This window comes from Pagrus major, chromosome 13 (genome assembly GCF_040436345.1).
Source record: "Pagrus major chromosome 13, Pma_NU_1.0".
Taxonomy (NCBI): Eukaryota; Metazoa; Chordata; class Actinopteri; order Spariformes; family Sparidae; genus Pagrus; species Pagrus major.
Window position 1 is genome coordinate 26,739,766 of NC_133227.1, and position 22,905 is coordinate 26,762,670.

At 40.5% G+C, this 22,905-nt stretch overlaps 2 protein-coding genes across 2 annotated transcripts; both read left to right on the forward strand.

The window, feature by feature from the left end:
• Positions 1–3,802: 3,802 nt before the first annotated feature.
• Positions 3,803–9,774, forward strand: camlg (calcium modulating ligand). Its single transcript, XM_073479892.1, has 4 exons — positions 3,803–3,999; positions 4,786–5,243; positions 5,920–5,985; positions 6,522–9,774. Exons 1-4 carry the CDS (start codon positions 3,843–3,845, stop codon positions 6,711–6,713), a joined length of 873 nt encoding a protein of 290 aa, XP_073335993.1. The 5' UTR covers positions 3,803–3,842; the 3' UTR covers positions 6,714–9,774.
• A 991-nt stretch (positions 9,775–10,765) lies between these two features.
• On the forward strand, positions 10,766–22,869 carry ddx46 (DEAD (Asp-Glu-Ala-Asp) box polypeptide 46). Its single transcript, XM_073479036.1, has 23 exons — positions 10,766–10,866; positions 11,131–11,301; positions 11,774–11,893; positions 12,315–12,402; positions 12,498–12,666; positions 13,027–13,268; positions 13,824–13,934; positions 14,180–14,345; positions 14,893–15,013; positions 15,350–15,525; positions 15,927–16,048; positions 16,248–16,326; positions 17,491–17,573; positions 18,475–18,639; positions 18,813–18,975; positions 19,384–19,577; positions 19,677–19,814; positions 20,182–20,331; positions 20,487–20,714; positions 20,859–21,077; positions 21,947–22,091; positions 22,201–22,274; positions 22,409–22,869. Exons 1-23 carry the CDS (start codon positions 10,850–10,852, stop codon positions 22,454–22,456), a joined length of 3,189 nt encoding a protein of 1,062 aa, XP_073335137.1. The 5' UTR covers positions 10,766–10,849; the 3' UTR covers positions 22,457–22,869.
• Positions 22,870–22,905: the final 36 nt, after the last annotated feature.

The window sequence follows — 22,905 nt, forward strand, 5'->3', positions numbered from 1 at the left end:
TTTAATATAATAGGATATGGGAAATTCTTTAACACAGACATAACAAAGCCATTGTGATCTTTTAATCATGCTTATTGATACTTGTATATTGAAAAGACTGCATTATATAAAGGTGAAGAAATGCTGATGATTTTAGTATAAACGTTAAGGTGAAATGACGCTAAGAGAATAAAATGTTTGGGACTTTTTAAATGTAGTTTTGTGTTTTGGTGGCTGAACAGTGTTTATTCAGTGGAAATGAAGACTACAAAACAGAATATGGACCAATACAGTCAGTTTTTCTCTTGACTGAGCGCGGATTGCAGGTTTTTTGATTTGGTCCTCCTTCATACAGTTTGTAATTTATGTATTATATGAGCAAAAATGTATTTAGGAACAGACAAATATGTTTTGGTCTTCATGCACAAAATTGTCTTTCATAAAAAAAATCTGATGGAAATAAAAATAGCCTGTGTTTGTACGGAGTAAAGAGCAGAGGCGTGGACTCGAGACTTGAGTCAAGACCTACAACTCAACCTAGACTTTAAAGGTGCTATATTATACTCATTTTCAGGTTTATACTTTTATTTAGAGTGTCTTCTAGAAAATGTGACAAGCTTTAAACTCAAAAAACACTTTACTTTTGTCATGCTGTCGACTGCTGCAGCACCTTTAGTCCCCCTCTGTCTGAGTGCCTGTCTCTTTAAGGCCCCCACTACCAAAAAAAAACTCAGTCTTCTCTGATTGGTCAGCTCTCACAGGCCCGAGCAGACACTGGACGCTGTGTTTCTGCATCAGCCCTGCCGCTGCTTTTGCAACCACAACTCATGGAAGTCCTAACGGCTTGTTTAAAGGCACGGTTTCTGAACACGGGGTCCGTGGATTGAGTGTTTTGATACTTTCTCAATATTTATATAGAACATAGATCTGCTTTATGATTAAAAATAAAAGACAGGAGATCTTGATTTCTACAATATGGGACCTTTAAAACCAATGACCTGTGACCTCACCTGTCCACAAGAGAGGGAATGTTTGTGTGTAAAAAAAAAAAAATCAATTGACGTAGGATGACTTAATATCCTCTGCAAACCCTAAGATTAAAAATGATGTTATTAAAATGTGTGCAAGTAATCAACTCATCATTTTACTGGCAAAAGATTCACTTTATTGTCCCTGTAACTTAACTAAATGTTGCTCTGTTAACTCAAACGCGGTGAAGGTGCACATAATAACTTGTTTGGGACTTGAAACACAAAGTTCACGACTTCAACTTCACTCGAGAGTTTCTACAATTTACAAAAACAATGGTTTCGCTCCACCTCTGGTAAAATGTGCACCACTCATCATCCGTCAGCTCCACTATAGTTCTGTTAATGTTAATAATCAATATTTCCCTCACAGTTTTTCTACCAATACAATGGATGTATATCTGTAAATCTTAGAACATGCAAAACAGATGAAGTAAAAAAAAATGTGTTTTTTTATTTTTTATGAAGTGACACATTTCCTGAAAAAGAAATGTTAAAAATGCCAAATGTCAGCAATAAATAACATTTGAACAATATGACGTTCCTTTTTAAAGCTAATATCAGTCAGTATAAACAATGTTGCTATTTGTAACAGTTAAAGACACATTTTTATTATGAATCCTGCTTTTATATCAGAAGGGCAGGATTTAATCGGGTTATGTCCTGTATGGAAGAAAATTGTCATACAATGAAAACTCAGCACAAAACAAACTTGTTATAAATCTGTCCCCGTCCCTGCAGCTCTGCCAGGTGCTCACAGAGCGGTAACATCAGATATTTACCAGCCTTATCAGTGCACTGTTTGATTATAAAGTTCATTGCTCTTGCAACTTTAATTTGATATATTTGTAGTTCTCCTTTTTGTTTCTTTGTCTGTAGTTCAGATGTGATGAGTTTCATGAGTAAGCCTCTGTATTTTTTGATTCAGATCAGGATTTGGCCTCCATTTTCTACCCCAGTGTAAATAATCTACTTAACTTCATATCCATTCCTAATTTCTCCTGCACAGTTTTGCAGCTGCAGGTCCTGTGTGGTTTTATGACGGTGTAATATTTGTATTACACTGCCTCAGTGCTTATGGAAATGCTTCAAAGCGACCCCCAACCTGGGGATCAGGACATCCACAAGGGGTTGCAGTAAATACTGAGGCAGGAATCAAACCTGTTTCACAATGTTAACTTTGTTTCTCAGACTTTTCTCCATTCTTTGATATTTTCCTGTAAAATAAAAATTCTAGTTTTATCTCTTAATGCCTCAAAAATAAATAATAATAATAAATCTTTATGCACATTCAAGTACTTAATACTTTGAGTAGCAAGACAAAAATACAAATGCATAAACACACTTTTTGTCAGATGAAGACGTGATACACGCGGTTCTGTTTCGTGAATCTAAGTTATGGTGAAAATGGGTGTACATGCACAAGCTTGATTTAAATTGAGTTCAACATACACTTAAAGGTGCAAAAAGTGATTCTGAAGAAAGAGAATTGATTGTTTAGTCTCATTTGCAGGTCATCAAATACTTTTCAAATACTCTTTTTTTTAAAAGCACAATGACTTTGGTCTCTGGTTTTCTATAGCTTAGCAGTAAACTGAATATATTTGGGTGTTCAGCTTTTGTTTGCAGGAAACTGTGGTGGACATTTCTCTCTGCTTTCTGACATTCTATGAACCAAATGATTTATCAGATACTTTATCAAATAAACAGTAGATTCATTTGAAATTTTAATAATTGCAGCTCTAATTTTGTCTGCAACTTCCTTCTTTTTACGAACAGGCTATAACTTTACATGTTGAATATGCATTGGTGGACTAACATCGATGCTTGGTGCTCACACACCGTCAAGGTTGATGCACAGTGTTTCCCAGATGTCGAGCTTTTGATATGAAGATCCCGACCACATTATAACCACCATCTTGTTGCTGCTGTTTAACATTCACCCTGACGCAGATTCAAAAGATGCACCACGTGTTGATGTATATTTCTATATTAATAACTATATATGTTCTGTACATTTGTGTAAAATTAAGGTTTTTACAAGCTTTCATTTCCTTATACAACCCTGTGTTGTATAATGATAAATTAAGAACCTTGTATGTGGAATATGCATTGTTTTGGTGATAGCTGGCCCAAGGCGTGGCCTCCGACCAGTATGAGAATTCTGATCATCAACAACAAACCTCAATTCCTGTAATCTGCATCCGTTTTAAAAATAAATGAAGAAAAACTAAATGCTGGCAGTCATCAAAATTTCACATTATTTCTGAGCCCAATGTGGTGTCTTCAAAAAAAGTATTAAATAATAATAGAATATTCAATTTACTATGATATGACATGGAGAAAAGCAGCAAATCGTTGTATAATGAATAATATGCATTGTGTTGGGGATGGGTGGCTTAAGGTGTGGCCCCTGACCAGGCCTAGGGTCACCCTCTAAATCACTGAGCCTGCCCCTGTTCATTTAGATTTTTATTATTTATTTATTATTATTTTTTTTAAATGTATTTTCTTGAGGTTTCCGGCGCATTAAAAAGCACATATGCACACCTCATCAATCAGATAAGCGCCTCTGTTTTCCTGCAAGTCAGCGTCGAGGGCTTTAAAAAAAAAAAAAAAAAACAAGCCCCCAAACCTCTTTGTCATGCTCGGCGGTGACGTCATCACCGTGCGCCCTTCTCCTCAGCCAGCCAGCGCTCGCTCGTGTTTACCGTTGAATTCAGTGAGCTGAGGCTTTTGTGTCGTCTCCCGCTGAAACGCCGCTTTTTGTTTTTTTTTGCGTGTGTGTGCGTTAAATGTGCGGTGGATTACATTTGTAGTTAATTTATTTCCAACATGGAGTCCGCAGACGCTGGCAGCAACGAGGAGAAGTCAGGCTCCATGTCGGCGGCGCAGAGGAGAGCAGAGATCCGGAGGAGAAAACTGCTCATGAATTCAGAAGACAGGATGAACAGGATCGTCGGATACACAAAAAACGAGGCTGAAAACAACGGTGGGCTGTGGTAACTGATCAAGACAGTGTAGTCAGTCAGGATGACGTGATTGTAGATCGCCACACAGATCATCTGCAGTGCAGACGTGGATTATAAACGTGTGACGATACGTCGATGCAGCCGATATATCGGTTCGGTGATCAACGATCCGATAGCGTCAAACATCGATTCATATCGCCTTTTATTTTGAAATTTTAAACACACATTTGAGTGTGTTTTACATTGAGTATTAATGTAAATGTAAATAAAGTAGTGTAAAGCCTTTTGTGGCTCCAGAGGAAGCTGCATTTAATCTGATACATTCCCCCCAGTGATGTCACTCAGTGGTTGAATTGCATTGTGGGTAATGTAGGCACCAGGTTTTGAAAAAGGAGAATAATGAATGGAGAAAAAAAGGTGACATGTCTGGGTTCAGTAGTGTTATAGGTGGGCAACGGTAGACCAGTGGACTGCTTTTCAAGACCTGGCTACACAGGTACATTTTCCTTGACCCGCTCACTCGTAGATACCAGCCACCTAAATACGGCTGATTTCTTTCATCAAGATCCATGATTTATTTCCTGAGAAATTAACGGGAATGACATAAAAAAAAGCCCTATCTTGCAATGTTAAATAAACAGAAAAGAAGCCCTGGATCTGTTCTCCTTAATAATATTCTTGTCATGCTGACAAACCAGCAAACAAACAGATGCTGGTGAAAACAAAACCTCCTCGGCAGAGGTAATAACAATTAATAGACGTATTCTTCAGCACTAGTTAAATCTAAAGTTGTCTTCAATCTGCAGCTGGAGCGTCCCGGCGTCCCACAGAGCCCCACTTCCACCTGGATCTCGACAGGACAGAGCCGTGGTCGTCCTCTTCTTCCCCGAGACCGTCTCCCTTCCTGCCAGAGGCTTCGGGGCTCATCAGCCGCTCTCAAAGCGCCACCCCGGAGAGGAGGGGCTCGCCCCTTCCGGGCATCTGTGAGCCACACGGAGGATCTCTGGAAGACGACTTAGGGATCCGACAGAGGCCGAGGGGGGAGCGGGTGTCGGACGACATCAGCGGCTCCCCGCGTCGAGGCCTCCAGAAGTACCTGTCCCGATTTGACGACGCTATGAAACTGCGGGGTCAGCTGGCCAATGAGAAGCCGGCCCAGGATGGAGGGTCGGACCCAGAGGAGTTCGATCCCTTCATAGTCTTCAGGCTCATCGGCAGCATCCTCCTCGCTGTTTTTGTTAGGGTTTCTGTCTGCAAGTATCTGGTGAGTCAGCTCTCTGTAGACACTGTGTAGATTTGATGAATGTGAGATTAGCTCATGACTCTTTTTACACGTTAACTGATGACAGTGCAGACACTGAAGTCACCCAGGGGCCTGAAATAGATCATTCACAAGGTTTTATATTTATCTCAGCTCTTACTCAAACTCAACAGTACAGACATAGATTACAGTTTTAAGTCACTACTTGAAAATAAGAGATCCTTTCACATGTGAACATTTTAGATGTGAGAGTGTGGACGTTTTTGGTTTCGGTACCTTGAAAGTGCTTGAATTTTACTCTTTGAAAGCTGTTCGAGCCCTGAAAATACAATATGTAATTCTTTTTACATGCATTAATTTTGTGGTACTGTCACATTCACTGTTGAGATCTGATTTTATTGATTTATTTTATTTGAGAGGGACAGTGCACAGCTTCTTAGATGTACCAGAGTAATTTGCATCTGCAGTCCGTGGGCAGAGACAACATCTCTGTTAAGAAAATAAACATTACAAGTATAAAACCTCGACAACAGGATTTAAAACCATTAAAACAGTAACAACCTGAGTTCATGAGAGGGATTGTTTGCTGATATTAGCCCAGGTTTGATAATAATATGTCTGCCTACCAGAAACATGATGTTGTTATAATGTGACTCTCATTTTTTTTTTTTCATTCTAGTCAATATTTGCTCCATTTCTGACCCTGGAACTGGCCTACATGGGGTTGTCCAAATACTTTCCAAAGGTGAGTGTGGACAGGCTGATCTGGATGCAGATTATTGTATTTAGGCCATGATTTCCAAAAAGTAATAATTTAATGAGCGATGTGAAGAGACACTTTGGAGGTGTCGGTGTGGAAAGTGACATGTAAGACTTTGGTAAAGGTTAGATAAGGTTTTCTCATGATACGGTCCTATGTAGATATGACCTGTTGTTGTTCCTCTGATGTCCTTGTGCCGTGGCTGCCAGTCCTGTCGCTGCTGGACACACCCACAGTGATTATCACCGTTATTTTAAATGACATTTTAATGGTTTGTTTTGTATGTTCAAATATCACCTGATGGCTCCAGGAAGTCACCGGTTCTGCCAAGAAATAGTTCCTGAAACCAGAACTCTTTGTTTTTATATATATTTTTAGGCAGATGAAACAGATTTAGATTTAAGCTTCATATAGGTGGTGCTGGTAGGTGTATTCAGCTTAGATAATTACAACATAAATGTCCTTAATCAATCTTTGCACAATGACGAATACATGAATCTTAAATCTTCTTGTTCCTCCAGGTGGAGAAGAAGGCCCAGACCACTGTGCTGACCGCTGCCCTGCTGCTATCCGGCATCCCGGCTGAGGTCATCAACCGCTCCATGGACACCTACAGGAGGATGGGTGACGTCTTCGCTGACCTCTGCGTTTACTTCTTCACCTTCATCATCTCGCACGAGATCCTGCAGCTCTTTGGTTCGGAGACTCCCTGATGGACCGGGAGGATCTCTTTAACCTCGCCTCCCTTTTTCAACGTGCCCTCCTTGCGTCTCCCATAACAACAGGACATGGTCATTTACGTCGGCTGACGTTGTTTTGTTGTCGACAGGCTGTCAACGAATCCTCGCTACCTCGTCATCAGGGAGGATTCAGGAGGACGAGTGCTCATTAATTCAGCGCTTCAGGATTCCACTAAGGCCGAGCAACATGCGAGCAGCGAGTTCAGAGTTTGTTACAGATCTTCAAGTCATTCTTTTATTTCCGCACTGAAGCTGAGAAACAGAAAAAGTGTTTGTTTGTGAGAGGAATGTACAGTGGAATTCATCGTGCTGAGTGATGTTTGAATTTGTTCAGGTCGAGCACAAAAAAATGGTAAATGTCGTATTCAAGAGTGGACAATAGGTCAGTTTATCATCAGTCTGGAAGCTGTTTAACATGTGAATAGGAAACACTGGAGTCCCTCAAGGGCTGACATCCGCAACTGACATGACTGATTCTTCAAAAATCTGACGTCGATTCACATCACAACATGGTAAACGTACGCTCAGTCACACAGAATAATCAAACCGGTGTGCTCCAGTGCTTCGCGTTACATCAGAAACACTCTTCACGAACAGAAACTTCAGAGAGTAACTTGACATCAGGCTGAAAGGCAGCGCACTGCTGCTTCTCTGACGGAAGATTTCAAGGGTGTTTCACGTGTCGCCACCATACTTGCCAACCTTGAGAGCGCAGAAATAGGAAGGATTATGAAACCAAATTGGGGTTTCTGATAAAATTTGAGATTCAAGAACTGTGTGTTAATTTAAAGAATGACTAGTACCAAAAAGTATTTAAAAAGTAAACTGCAACAGCATTTTTTTGTCACGTACATATATTTTAGTTTTAATTCTCATAAAACTATGTAGTATACTTCGCCCTCTAGTGTAAACTTGTGAAAATCTTTGACTTAAAGTAAAATTTATCACTTTTCATCCATTAATTTTTGCCCTTTCGAGAGTCTGTGCACACCACGGCCCTGTGTTTGGCACCCTTGTGATGGGGATTAACGCAGTACAACCCCTCTGATCGACAGAAAATACCACCAGGCAGGTTTTATAGCCCCTTTCCTTTTAAAACTTTACGTAAGAATCTGTAATTCTTCTGACACGTCTTTGAGTGCATTTCTACATCACTGCTGCAAAATGAGACGTTAAACCAATGGAGGGAGGCAAAAACACAACTTAGCTCTTTAAAAACTCGCATTGTTTGAGGATCCACTTATTTAAAGTGAGATCATGTAACTTCTAAAGTCTGATAGCCTGCTGAATAAAGTCAACCTTTTAGTGTCAAAGTAACTGAACTGACTATATGAAAACTGAATGAACCGCACTGACCCTTGGAGGGAAGAGGTTCAGTGAGGTCCTCGATCCGTTATGATTGACAGTCGCTGACTGATTTAAGCTAAAGGGTAGGACTGTAGGAGCATCAGTAGATGGCTTCTTAGTCCCCTAATTAATAATCTCATCGCCTCTGCTGATCTGTCACAACGTTGACAACATGGACGCTTTGTAGTGTCAGAGATGGTGACCGTCATGGAGGTCCAACAAAACATTTGCTTTGAAAAACTCTGCTCTGAGATTAGTTTCACGAAGACCTCTAATGATTTCTTCTTTTTTGTGAGTTCTGTGTTTAATCTCAGAGATCTGGCACATTTTAACATCTGGTCCTTCCCTCCGCTCTGCCATACACACATCAGCTGTGTGCAGGTCGATACTGACATCCTAAATGGCTGCACAGCCACCTTTTTATAGCTATCTGTGGTGAAGGAAGAGTTCAGGGAGTAAATACAGAGACATGGCAGCGGCCAGCCTTCATTTTAACACACTGACGATCTAATTGGAGGAGACACAGCAGTGTGATCCACTGATTATGTCAGATTGTGCTGGCTACTCTATATATTCATACAAATAAACTGAGATCGAGAGCTTAGATCACTGCTTTAATATCTTGACATAGGACGAGACATAAATAAGTATGAAGTGATTGAGGACACATTTTTCTGCATAGGGTCGAACTCGGACTCAAAGCGCAGGAAACATTAAGACACACATGGCTCTCCAGCATGTGGTTAATTAGAAATTAAAGTGGTTAATAGTTTGAGTATTTAAGGGGAGACACTACAGGTGAAAAGGGTAAAAAAAAAAAAGGGGACGTTTTTCACTGTGGTGTCTCCCCTTAGTAACGTTATTTTGTAGCATTGTCGTCTTACACGAACAAAAGAAGCTGAATTCTTCATCCATCGACTGAAGAACTAACCTTTGTCGATCGAGCAACAGTCGTCGGTTCCTAATATTATCACTTAACTGGTGTCTTGAGAGCTTAAACTGTCCTTTAATTGGTGGATAAGAATCATATGTGTGTGTGTTGTGACAGATTTCCTCATGGACGGATCTTTATGTCATATTTTCTTCTCAGAAGGGTCCAGCTGTGTCACGGACAAGTTTTCCTCCTGTTGTTTATGTTGTGAAGTCAGAAGAAGCATTTAATCCTTGAATGTGGAGTGTGTTATTTTGCACGGCTACGAGCTTAAACACGCAGTGAACCTCCTACAGTGTAAATACGTAACGGGAAGTGAGATTGACGGGAATGATTTTGGGCTTTTACTGGAAATGAGTGTGAGGCGGTGGGAGTTTATCTGTGTTGAGTAATTCTGGTGATGTGTCCCGCTCTGCTTCATTCATACATACTTCATATATACTCTCTACTTCTGTGTGGTCATGTCCTCTCTCTGTACCTTTTAATTTCATCCAAATTAATTTATTAGTGTGAATATATATTTTTTTCGTGTAAATGAATCGGTGTGATTTATCCTACGACTCGTCTGACCTACTTGATTGTTTTTCATAATGTTTACAGAATACCTGTTTTTAATGGCTCTTACAGTATCTTCCATATTTGAACTTCAGTAACAACTTTAGTGTCGACATGATGTAAACAGTCTCTGCTTAAAAACGTACACCGGAATGATTAACTGAAAAATTCATACCAAATAAATACTACTTGTGTGACATACTCTTGTTTTTTTTTGACTCTCACTTTCTTCATTTATTTTATTTATGGGGTTATGTGACTGTGACTCTCCTTGAGATTGTAACTACATTATAATTTAATTTGACTAGTTCTGAAGTGGGGATCTATGAATGCCACCAGCAAAATGACGAAAAGTTAACTATATTTCAATGGTTATAAATAATCATCTTGTAGGAGGATTTAAAACATCTGGATGGGCAATAATTAATAATTATTGTTTCAAATGTTTAAGCATTTTGTCTTATTAAACAAAGGACAGTGAGCTATTATTGGATCATAAAATACATTGTGTAATTTTGCATACATTTTACATACAAAGATATAAATCGATATTGGAAAAATATTCCTCCATCCGTCTTTAAAGGGGCAATATGACTCCTACTCCAAACAACTAGGCGGCAGCGTATCACCAGAGTAGCTGCTAACAGCATTCTGTTTGTGCATACATGACTGTAGCTGCTGGTGGCCAGTTAGCTCAGTTAGCAGCTATTATTTTATTATTTATAAGCCACTACATGGTCTCGCACACAAATGCTTTTATATATTATATTATATTACATTATATTATATTATATAAACGTTTTGTCTTTTACTCTTTATCTTTTATGATTCGAACTAATCATTTTATTGCAATTGTTGTGCATTATTCTCTTAACCTGTTTTTTTTTTACATACACATTGTAATTTGTTCGAAAGGTGCAATATAAATAAAGTTTGATTGATTGATTTCCTTACTGATTGATTGATTTATTTAACTAAGTTCCAGTACCACCTCAGATCCAGTATAAGAGGTTCTCTACCTGCTCCTGTTCCTCTTGGTGCCACAGGGTCCAGTTGTCTTTTGTTGTTGTTGTTGTTGATGTTGTTGCGGGACTTCCGGCCTCCCGCCGCGGGGTGGCGCTCTCCGCTGGCCACTGTGCGAGTTTGTGCGCCGAAGTGTCGCAGTTTGCTGACGTCGCAGGTTGAAAGGCACAAACAACCGCTCGCCGCACTACAGTCGTCATTTTCTGTGAACTACTTTGAGTTTTGTTGTAAGAGCCAACTTGGTGGACTGGCGATGGGACGCGAGTCGAGGTATGTCGGAAATATCAGGTCAATAAAGTGTTTTTTTATCTTCGGTCGAAGCTCCTGTGACTAACTGCCATGGCTGCTAAATTTGAGACGTTTTAATCTCGATGGCTAATTTCGATTAGCATGCTAGCTACGACGTTCCCATGTTAAGTGCATATCAGTCAGCAGTGAATCTCATAAAGCCGCGCAGTCTGAATTAAACGTTGTTGTTTTTTATTATTAAGTATTAATTAAGATTATTTTTTATTATTCTGCTTTGTTCTTCAGACACTACAGGAAGCGTTCAGCGTCTCGGGGAAGGTCAGGCAGCCGATCAAAGAGTCGCTCCCCGGACAAACGCTCCAAGAAAGACGAGCGGGACCGAGACCGAAGCAGGAGAGAGCGGTCACGGAGCCGGGACCGCCGCAGGTCCCGGTCCAGAGACAGAAAACGAGCCAGGTGGGTTTCTCTGTGCTGTTGCATATTAACAACACGTGAGTGATAAAGAGAGAGACTGCATCTGTTTACATAAAGCAACCAAACCGTGCCATGGTTGCAGGTCGGTTTTCAGGGCCTCGGTGATGAGATCTCAGACCACATGTTGTTTTCACTGCAATTTCAATGTAACCCATGTTTTTACATGATTTTGCCATGTTCATGCAGTTTTTCCAGAGTTGTACAATGCTATATTTTAGCACCATCACATATAGATTGAGGTGTTTGTTGCACCTGTGGCATAATAACACCGTGATTATCTGCAGCAGGTTTTGCTTTTAGATGCTTGTGTTCATTACAGTAAAAAGTCTTTAGTGGATTGGGTCTGTGTTGTGTGCACAATGGACAAACTTCTAATTATAAAGCGAAAAGGAGTAGTGTTGTAACGCTCTGTTATTTTGTGTTTTCATGTCATGTGTTTGCCTTTGCTGTCCAGGCGCTCCAGGAGCAGAGAAAGGAGGAGGTCCAGGAGCCGAGAGAGGAGGAGGTCGGGCAGCAGGACCCGAGCGAGGAGGTCCCGATCCGGTAGCCCCAGCAAGAGCAGGAGAGATGAAAAGTGAGGCTTTAAAATAGTGAAACATGTCGAGACAGACGGTGCAGCTCTGGCGACCAAAACGCCTGAAATCATTGAGTGTAATTTTTAAATGAATGCATCTTTTTGGTGCAGCTTTCATATGTTAGAAGCACATGTGGACACGCAAGGTGACACATTGAAGTTTGTCAAAACAGCTCTGCACAGAGTCAGATACTGTATGTACAGTAATCAATAGCGGCAGATAAAGGTGGTTTACCCTTTTTTATGAAACGGCAACAATCTTCTCGATAACATACTGGAAAATTGATTGTTATGGGTAGGTTTTTATGTCAGGTTTTCTTCTCAAAATCAAGCCCTTAATCACTTCAAACAAGTGTACTGACAAGAATAATTTTAACATGCTACCGTTTATCGATTCTCTTTGTTGCTATCTTTCTCACAGGTCAAGGAGCAGAGAGAAAGACAACGTTGATCCTGTATCCGACAAGAAAAAGGTTAAAGAGGAGAAAGAGGATGAGAAAGTTGAAGATGTAAGTGCCACGTATTCAGTTCTTGCTAACATCTTAAACATCACCACATAGTAGATGGTTGAAATATTTATGATCTTAATTTTATGTCCATGCAGCAAGACTTTGACCAGAACAAGCTGGAGGAGGAGATGAGGAAGAGGAAGGAGCGTGTGGAGAAGTGGAGGGAAGAGCAGAGGAAGAAGGCCATCGAAAACATCGGAGAGATCAAGAAAGAACTGGAGGAGATGAAGCAGGGCAAGAAGTGGAGCCTGGAGGATGATGATGGTGAGGAAGCAGTGTTATAAACGACCTACTCGGAGTGAGCTGAAGTAACTCAGTTAAGGTTTTGTTTGACAGTTTTATCCTGTAAGTAGAGTATTTATTCTGAAAGTGTACGATCTCGAGTTAAATTCTCCTAATTCCCAAAGATGCTCCAAAATATCTCACTTTTTAAATATTATTTTAATTGTCAGTTGACCGATTAATTATTATTACTTCCTGTTACAAGTTGATGTGATGGTTTACTGTTGTTTGTATCTGTACCTGTACACTGTATCCAGCAAATGTTTGTAAGTAGTTAATTAATACCATATACTTATCAGCAAAAACCGAAAGCCTTACGTTACATTTGACTCTTCATTACAGACGATGACGAGGATATTTCAGCTCCAATGGAGGCTGACGACGATGAAGATTTGGAAGGAAAAGGGGACATGAAAGAGAAGGAGATAAAGGAGGAGAAGAAGGAGGAGGGTGAGAAGGAGAAGGAGACCCCAATGGAGCAGCAGGCCGAGGAGGACGATGTGGATCCTCTGGACGCCTACATGGAGGAGGTGAAACAGGAGGTGAAGAAGTTCAACATGGGAGGCATGAGAGGAAATGATAAGGTGAGTGTGAGGGGATAATACAGCCTCATTTAAGCCTGAAGACAAGTCCTCTGATGTTCAGTGTTGTCATGGTTATGAAATGTTGTTTTCAAATTACCAGCTAAACATTAATGGGACTTTAAATAATGAGGACTGTATGTGACATCTGTGAGAAACTGGAAGGAACCACGGCAACATTGACAACCACATCCTGTCGCCCTAATTTACTGTACACTGTACACAATACACAAAGTATTTTTTGATACCATGTGTTTAAAACGATTCGATATCCAAACTCGATTTTCGAAATTGTTTTAACTGTAATTAAAACACATGGACAATCAGATTTTAACGACAGATTGTCACAACCTCCAGAGGATTATGAATGAAATACAATCAATTAAAATATACTATTTTAGTTTTGGCCTGCCAGGCTGTAGAAGTCCTACATTTTTCCATATGCAAACACACTAAACCACACTGTCAGTAAACCCATGCGTTCACTGTAAAACATTTTTATTCTTCACCGTCAGTTGTCAACACATGCACGTGTTTTGTTTTTTCGATCGTCAACAGAAAGGAGCAATGACAGTAACCAAAGTGGTGACAGTTGTTAAAACCAAAAAAGGACCCCACACTCACAAGAAGAAGGGTGAGCTGATGGAGAACGACCAGGATGCTATGGAAGTGAGTTTTTTGTTTTTAACCCCTAACAATGTTTTGTTGTTTTGTCATCAGCTAGAAGTTATCTTTTACCAAAGCAACACGACTCCTCTCTCAGATTTGAATGTTCACCTATCAAACAGTATTTCAGTTTTCTTGCTGTTTCGTCTATTAAGTAGAGTTTCTGATTTAAGCTCTCGTCAGGCGAAAAACTTCTTCTGATGGAACCCACTTCTAACTATTCACAACGTTAACAATGTGTTTGACAGTACTCATCAGAGGAGGAAGAGGTGGATCTGCAGACGGCTCTGACGGGCTTCCAGACCAAACAGAGGAAGGTCCTCGAGCCTGTCGACCACGGGAAGATCCAGTACGAACCATACCGAAAGAACTTCTACGTGGAGGTCCCCGAGCTCACCAGGATGACTCAGGAAGGTCAGTAAACCAAACTGATTAGCTTTTCTCCCACCACCAGTATTGATACAAAACCGCCACATAGAATTGAGAGGACGTGCATATAACATGCGTGTTGTACAAATGTCTTTTAGCTGTACACATTCAAATTCAAGCTTCTGCTATCAGGGTGTACAAAGATATGTCTGCCACTTTATCAGGCTGTTTGGGCTGTGTATGAATCGCATCAAGTACTGAAACGGATCAAGTAAAATGTCAAGTGTCAAAAGTGAAGTTTAAGTTCATTACTTGATCATATTCTTAGGCTTGTTTACTTATTCTTTGGTCCAATATTTCCTGATTTAAATGAGAAAACCTTTTTTTCTTTTGTTTTGGAGAAGTTCTTTATGTAACACTGACACATTTAGCAATTTATTCGATTTTGTTAAAGGGGTGAAATGCAACAGAAAATATTTAAACTCAGTAGGTAATAATAAATAACATAAACTAGTTATCATATCTTTATTTATAAGCATTCACTACCCATTTAACATCTTTTTCTTTTTTGGCTTGTTTTTAATCATTACAGATGTGAATGCATTCAGGCTGGAACTGGAAGGGATTATCGTCAAAGGGAAGGGCTGTCCCAAACCCATCAAGACCTGGGTGCAGTGTGGAGTGTCTATGAAGATCCTCAGCGCGATGAAGAAGTGAGTCTGACTCATGGTGACTGCTGGTGCGAGGACCTTTATGAGGGGCAAGAGATTGATTTATCAATGATCTTGCCAATAGAAAGTAAAAAAAAGATAGTGAGACAATCAGTTTGTGTGTAAATGGCTCAAGTACTGATTTAGGTTCACGTGCAGGAGCTCATGTTTTCGAAATATGAAATAAATTCAGCTGGACATGAATTTGCAGGTAATGCAGGAGTATTAAGACATTATTGAATAAAAATCAGATGCAGATTGTACACAATATTTGATACTTTCTCACCATAAACCAACACATCATATTTCTGTAAATTCCTTTCTCTATAATGCACGTAGGCACGGCTACGACAAGCCCACCCCCATCCAGGCTCAGGCAATCCCTGCCATCATGTCGGGCCGAGACCTCATTGGCATCGCTAAGACCGGCAGCGGGAAAACCATCGCCTTCCTGCTGCCCATGTTCCGACACATCATGGACCAGAGGCCTCTAGAGGAGTCTGAGGGACCGATCTGTAAGGAATAAATAATTTCATACTGCCCGTAGGCATCACTCTAACATTTACAATGATGTTTTTTCTGTTTTTATTGACCATATTCAGAAAATAAATGAATAACTGAAGTGGTTTGAGACAGAAATTAAGAACTGGGATTGCAGGATGTGGTTTAAGGCCCAAATGTAGGTCAAAGGAAGCCTAAAATAGGACTCATTTTAATAACCCTCTGGCCGTTTTGTGCTTCCACAGCATTTCTAATCTTCATCAGCCGTCCTCAAAGTCGATTTTACCTCAGTTAATGTTCTTGGTAAAATATATTACATCAAATATTCACACATATTGTGAAAACAGAAGTGCTCCAGATAGACAAACATAAAAATATACTCTATCCTCATCATGTTTTCCTTCTTCTGCCACAGCGGTAATCATGACTCCGACCAGAGAGTTGGCTCTGCAGATCACCAAGGAGTGCAAGAAGTTCTCCAAGCCGCTTGGACTCAGGGTGGTGTGTGTTTATGGAGGCACAGGTATCAGCGAACAGGTAAACAAACACGCACAAGGGCTTCAGGTGTCTTACAATGTTTCCATTTTTCAAGTCCACAGCAGGAAGGAAGAGCACAAAGATACTCAATGATCTAACCAGAAGGCCTTAGTAGACCATTATGTCAAAAATTCATGTACTAGTCTTTTTATTTTTGAACGTTGCATTAATACTGTCAGTCGTTGCTGTTTGCTTCCAGATTGCTGAGCTGAAGAGAGGAGCTGAGATCATCGTGTGCACACCGGGAAGAATGATTGACATGTTGGGGGCCAACAGCGGTGAGTTCACACACCTGGACCCTCCCACTTCTTTACTCTGATAGGCTGTGAAGCATTTTTAATGCCTTGTGAACCTTTTGTTCATTACCTTGCATGTAATAAATGTTACAATATGATAAATAACATAATGATCCAAGTCAGTACCACTTACTAAACTGTCGACATTATTTGACCACCTTTGGGATCAGTCATATCCACAAGACAGTGATGTGTTTCCTGAAGATCAGGGCAAGTGCAGGTAGGTGGATCTGGTGCTGCTCCCTCCGTGGTTCCTCAAACTTCAAGCCAGTGACGACCAAAATGTTTGATAGGTGTATTGTAACATTGTGTATCAGGATATGTAACTTGTGATGTTAAATGAGAGTAGCCTGAATTCTCAACCAGGGCTCTACGATGTTATTGATTTACTACATACTGTATACTCTCATGAATAAATTCAAACTGCCTAGAAGGGAAGTGCATCTTAATATTCAAAGCACAGATGGAGATTTTCCAGTTATTTTCACAGATCTCACATCCATAATATCGTAGCTGTCTCCCTCATTATCTTTAATTTGGAGCTCATGTTGCTCCTGAGAATAAATATCATTGTAGAGCCCTGCACAGCGCTGAGCATTTGCATAAAAATGTGAAGAGATACTTGGAAATCTGTTTGTGATGTTGTTTGTGTATTTGCTGACCCTGTTTTATTGTACATGTGTAAATCCTTAATGACTCTCTGAGCACTCATTGTACTGTAATAGAAGGGTTTTTTGTTGTTTCCACACATGCGAGGTAATCTGTAATATGTTTCCCTTGTAGGTGAAAAGGCGCTTGGTCAGATAATGCTTGATGGGGCTCCATCTCTTGTATTGTATCTTGAGGCTGTTTTGTGACTTTTACAGGTCCCTCATGCCCCTGAGATGGTACGCAAGATCAGAGTCAACCAAAAACAAACAAAAAAAGAGAAACATTTTGAAGTATTAATAAAGATAAAACCCTGGCCGGTTAAAACTAGTTCTCAGAAGAATGTACTGAAGTTTTGTTGTCAAGTAATGTCGAATAGTTGTATCCTGAAAAAGGCTGTCTGTGTTTGGTAGTTAGTGTTTTTTTTTTGAAGAAAGCAGCGCTGACTTTGACTTGAGGTTAACTGTTTTCGTCCTGCTCCTCTCCCTCGGTCCGTAGGTCGAGTCACCAACCTGCGCAGAGTTACATATGTGGTGTTGGACGAAGCAGACAGGATGTTTGACATGGGCTTCGAGCCACAGGTGGGTGTCATTCTTTCTCTGTGTCTCCTGCTGACAATCCTGGGTACTTAAATAGTTTTTGTTTTTGTTTTCAAAAATTTAAATTGATCTGGAAATACACACAAACATGAATCCAACATCTTTGCAAATTGGTCTATAAAACATTTAATTTACACAACAATGATGTTAGTCTCTGAAGAACAGTCTTCATGTAAACCGTTATCTCACCTAGTCAGTAGAAACTAGTTGTATAATGCAGGTTTCCCATGGGTGCTTGAAATCCTTGACAGGATTAAAAAGTTCAAAAAGTTTTCGATAATGGACATAAATAAACATGGGTAATTGAAAGTGCTTGAATTTATATATTTTGTGCAAGAACGATGTTAAAGTTCTTTTGAATTATTATTTGTTTTTAATTGTTCTCTGTGTCTCAAACTAAGTTGAGTTGAGTCCTTACATTTGACAAAATTGGGCCTGGAAGGTCCTTTAAATAGTCCTTCAATTTGATGTCTAAGATGGTGTTAGTACCCTGATGATGGCATAAATACTTGAACCCAGTGCAAATTAAGGAATTAAAGTACACTGTGTTGTCTTGGATTAAAAGCTGCCCAGAAAGGAGAGAAAAATCAAATTAAAACAAGTTTAAAAAGAAAAAAAAGCTCCTTGGTTGCTCACCAGGTAGAGAATGTGCCCTACGAAAGAAAAGCTCAGTAGTGGCCTGTAGCCCTTTGTTTCATGTCTTCCCCTTTGTCTCCCCGCTTTCCTGTCTGACTCTACAAGCTGTCCTATCCAAATTAAGTCTAAAAACCCATAAATGTTGAATGTATTATTATTATAATTGTTATAAAATATCCCAAAAAGAAGATGAAAATGAATTGACAGAATTCAGTATCATCTAGTTGTCGTGTGGTCCCTCTCCCAGGTGATGCGCATTGTGGACAATATACGTCCAGACCGTCAGACGGTCATGTTTTCGGCCACCTTCCCCAGAGCCATGGAGGCGCTGGCTCGTAGGATCCTTGCCAAGCCCATTGAGGTCCAGGTGGGAGGCCGCAGTGTCGTCTGCTCTGATGTCGAACAACACGTGGTAAATCACCTACGTTTCATCTTCATCTCATTGATAATGGTTTATTTATAGTCCATATTTGGATTATCACATAAAACCCTTTTTCCTTTTCAAACTCATTGATAACCCAGTTCAAATCAGACCCTTATCTCTCTCCGTCTCCCTCTCTCCTTATTTTGCATTTGTTTCTGTAGCTGGTGATTGATGAGGACAAGAAGTTCCTGAAGCTACTGGAGCTGCTGGGTCACTACCAGGAGAAGGGCTCAGTCATCATCTTTGTTGACAAGCAGGAGCATGCAGACGCACTGCTGAAAGACCTGATGAAAGCTTCGTACCCCTGCATGTCCCTACATGGAGGTGAGTGGTCACATTTAGGATGCACTGATAACATGTTGATAGCTGGATGTTTTTACCGTTGACAAGTTCAGAATTCAAAATTTGTGACTGTGAACAACTTGATGAGTGAAGAAATGTCACTGGACAATCAGAGGATCTTACATTCAGTATCTCAAGTAACAAAAATGAAAATAGTGGTTATATTGGACGTAAAAAACGATGCTCAGTCTTCTTTGGACAGAACTGCTAAAGTGTTGAAAATAGAAAATTTAATATCACATGTATTTTTCATGGGTATATGAACGTATCTCATTTCCTGTACTGGCCAACTCACATGTAGGTGAAAAAACCTATTTTGAAGTGCATCAGTTTTCTGCTTTCTGTCTAATATTTGGTATTTCACAAGTTCCTTTCCTTCTGTCCTCTTAGGAATTGACCAGTACGACAGAGACAGCATCATCAATGACTTTAAGAATGGAGCATGTCGCCTGATGGTGGCCACCTCTGTGGCAGCCAGAGGCCTGGACGTCAAACAGCTGATCCTGGTGGTCAACTACAACTGTCCTAACCACTACGAGGACTACGTCCACAGAGCCGGACGCACAGGCCGAGCGGGCAACAAGGTCGGCTTCTTCAAACTGAACTTGTGTTTTTCATGCTTGTTTTTAATCCTATGGACGTTTATATCTTTACGTGTCTCTACATCCTGTCCCTTTTTTCAGGGCTACGCCTACACCTTCATCACTGAGGATCAGGTCCGGTATGCTGGTGACATCATCAAAGCCTTGGAGCTGTCCGGCTCTCCTGTCCCGCCTGAACTGGAGCAGCTTTGGGCCTCCTTCAAAGACCAACAGAAAGCGGTAAAGAGGAGGGAAAAGGGGGTCTAAAACAGTAAAGAGTCTGTGAGCATCAAAGCTGTGTCACGAGGCAGCGTGAGCTGGCAGTGGGAGGAAATTGTTTGAATTTCTGAGATTTTTACAAATCAGAATTTATTCATGGCGATGCTGGAAAATGAAGCTGTCCCTTGATTTAAGTTTTGTCTTTTTTAAAAAATGTTTCAACCAGCCAGTTCAGCTTCCTCTACACTTACAGAGCACTGACTCACTGTTGCATATTTCACTCATCGTTCACTCATCTCTTCTCAAGAAGTTTAGCTTAGATTGAGTACATCAATAACATTGAACATATGTAAATACTGTTTTTTTCTCCTTTTCTTTTTCTATGCAGGAGGGTAAGACCATTAAGAGCAGCAGCGGCTTCTCAGGAAAAGGCTTCAAGTTTGACGAGACGGAGCACGCCTTGGCCAATGAGAGGAAGAAGCTGCAGAAAGCTGCTCTTGGACTGCAGGACTCTGATGACGAGGACGGAGCCCTGGATGTGAGTGAACATTTAAATTTCACAGTTTGTTACTGGCAACAAAACGCTCGACTGTTACTCTTTGGTATCTTAAATTTGCCAGTTACAATTTCCAAATTATACTAGTTAATAATAACACAGCTCCAATCTATCTGAATCGTCTTTCCTTTTCTCAGATTGAGGAGCAAATTGAGAGCATGTTCAACTCTAAGAAGAGGGTGAAGGATCTGTCTGCTCCCGGAGCAGCCACCGGTGCTGCAGGAACTGTAACCTCAACAGCATCTGTGCCCGGAGGGCTGCCAGGCCTCGGACCCACGTCTGCAGGAAACATCCAGAAACTGGAGATGGCCAAGAGGCTGGCGCTCAAGATCAACGCTCAGAAGAACCTGGGCGCCGAGGCTCAGGTACGTCCAACTGAGATTAAATGTGTCAGTGCAGGAGGTGTGTTTGGGTTCACGACGAGACGTGGAAAGCCAGAGGAAACGAGTTTAACCGGTTAATCGCTACATACAGAACCAGTTCAAACTTACTTTTCTCTTCCTGTACAGGACGTGATGCAGCAGGCCACCAACGCCATCCTGCGTGGAGGCACCATCATGACACCCTCGGTGTCGGCCAAGACCATCGCGGAGCAGCTGGCGGAGAAGATCAACGCCAAGCTGAACTACACTCCCGTGGAGAAGCTGGAGGAGGAGCGGCAGGCGGCTGAACAGGCTGAGACCGTCAAGAGATACGAAGAGGAGCTGGAGATCAACGACTTCCCTCAGGTCAGCAGCGCACAGTGCAGAGCTGCTTTATTTTTCATCCTTGTTTTTGTATTTTTCCAGTGCCATGAGAGGTTCAGTTAGTATCACAAGCTGTAGTTTTACTCAGTCATGTTCAACTTGCCCTCATAAGTGTCCAGGAGCAACAGAAAAGGGACAAATATATAAAATTACAAACCAAAACATATTTTGGTTTAAATCTGAAGTTTCATTTTTTTGGAGCAGTTTATCAAATATCTTTGACTGTCCCTGATATCTTTATTTGTTCCTAGATTCTGGCCTTTATTAAAGAAGAAACTAACATAAAACATTCCTTGCTTATTATTTTTTAAGTGTTTAGTCCTCGAAAACTCAACTAATCTGCTTCATCAGCAGGCCCACATGAACTTTGACGACAGCTCCGCAGATTTTAAATGAGTACAGTTGCTGCTTGTTAAACTCAAAACGTTAACACATCTCCACCCTCTTGTGCATCGTCGGATAGTCGCGTCGTTTTCAGTTCCCGTTGAGATCAAAGTTTGTGGTGCAGTTGGATTTTCTGCTGAGGAACTAAGAACTAAATATTTATTTCAACCTGCTTTAGATCATTTTAGGTTGTTTAAATGTATTCTGTTTATTTTTTTCTCAAAAACAACCTTCGTTATGTTGAATAATGACGATTTTCATTATGGATCACCAATGAAAACGTAAAAAAAAAAGGAAAAAATCCACAGATTCTGTTTTGGTCCGTTCATCATGAATGTGTCGCTGTGATTTCATTGACAACTGTTTGAACTGATTGTTCAACTGTCATCAGACTCGCATGAGAAACATCGCTTTACATTAAAAAACTGATCACAAAAATCGTCCTTTTTCCCCCTGTTCTTCCTCAGACGGCCAGGTGGAAGGTGACCTCTAAAGAGGCTCTGCAGAGGATCGGCGAATACTCTGAAGCCGCCATCACCATCAGAGGAACCTATTTCCCTCCAGGCAAAGAGCCCAAGGAGGGAGAACGCAAGATCTACCTGGCTATTGAAAGTATGTGCCAGGGAGATTTATTTTTCAGTGTTACTTTCCAGAATGCAACTCCCAATATGTCATGAACCTCTGAGGTCTTAATACTGTACATTCATGTGTTGTTGTCTAGGTGCAAATGAACTGGCTGTACAGAAAGCCAAAACAGAGATTACACGGTTAATCAAAGAAGAGCTCATCAGATTAGTAAGTATCAATAACAGTGATGGATGTCACGCTGATATCAGGATTTGTCTGACACTAGATATGTAGAGCAGGTGTGCGTTCAGCAAATACCTATGAAAGACGTCGCTTATTGTCCTTTCTCTCCTTTTTTTTAGCAAAATTCCTACCAGCCGACGAGCAAAGGCCGGTACAAAGTGTTGTAGAGGAGGAGGCGAGGCTCGCTGGAGGCGTTTTTCCATCTCTCACCAAGTCTCCTGTCATCTCTACTGTTGCATCAAAGTGGTTGAAGAATATTTTAGTCTATATTTTTTAATAATGTTTCCTTCGATTGCCTAAGTTTAGCGAGTGTTTTTTTTTTCTTTTCTCCTTAGTTCCAGTTGATTTTATAAATCGACAGACCATAAATACCAAACGCATCAGACACGATGCTGTTAAGACCTCATTGAGCCATTTGTAATGTCTTTTAAATATAAGACCTGTTCTCTTTAATGTTATTTTTTGTTTTTTTGTGATATTTCACCCTGTTGTATGTACAAGAAACATACCAATCATTTACAAAGAGATCCCAGATGTTTTTACTTTTCCTCACAATAAAAACAACGTGTTGCTAAGGAAATGAACTTGTCTTTTTGTCCAGCTGTTTGCATTGTAA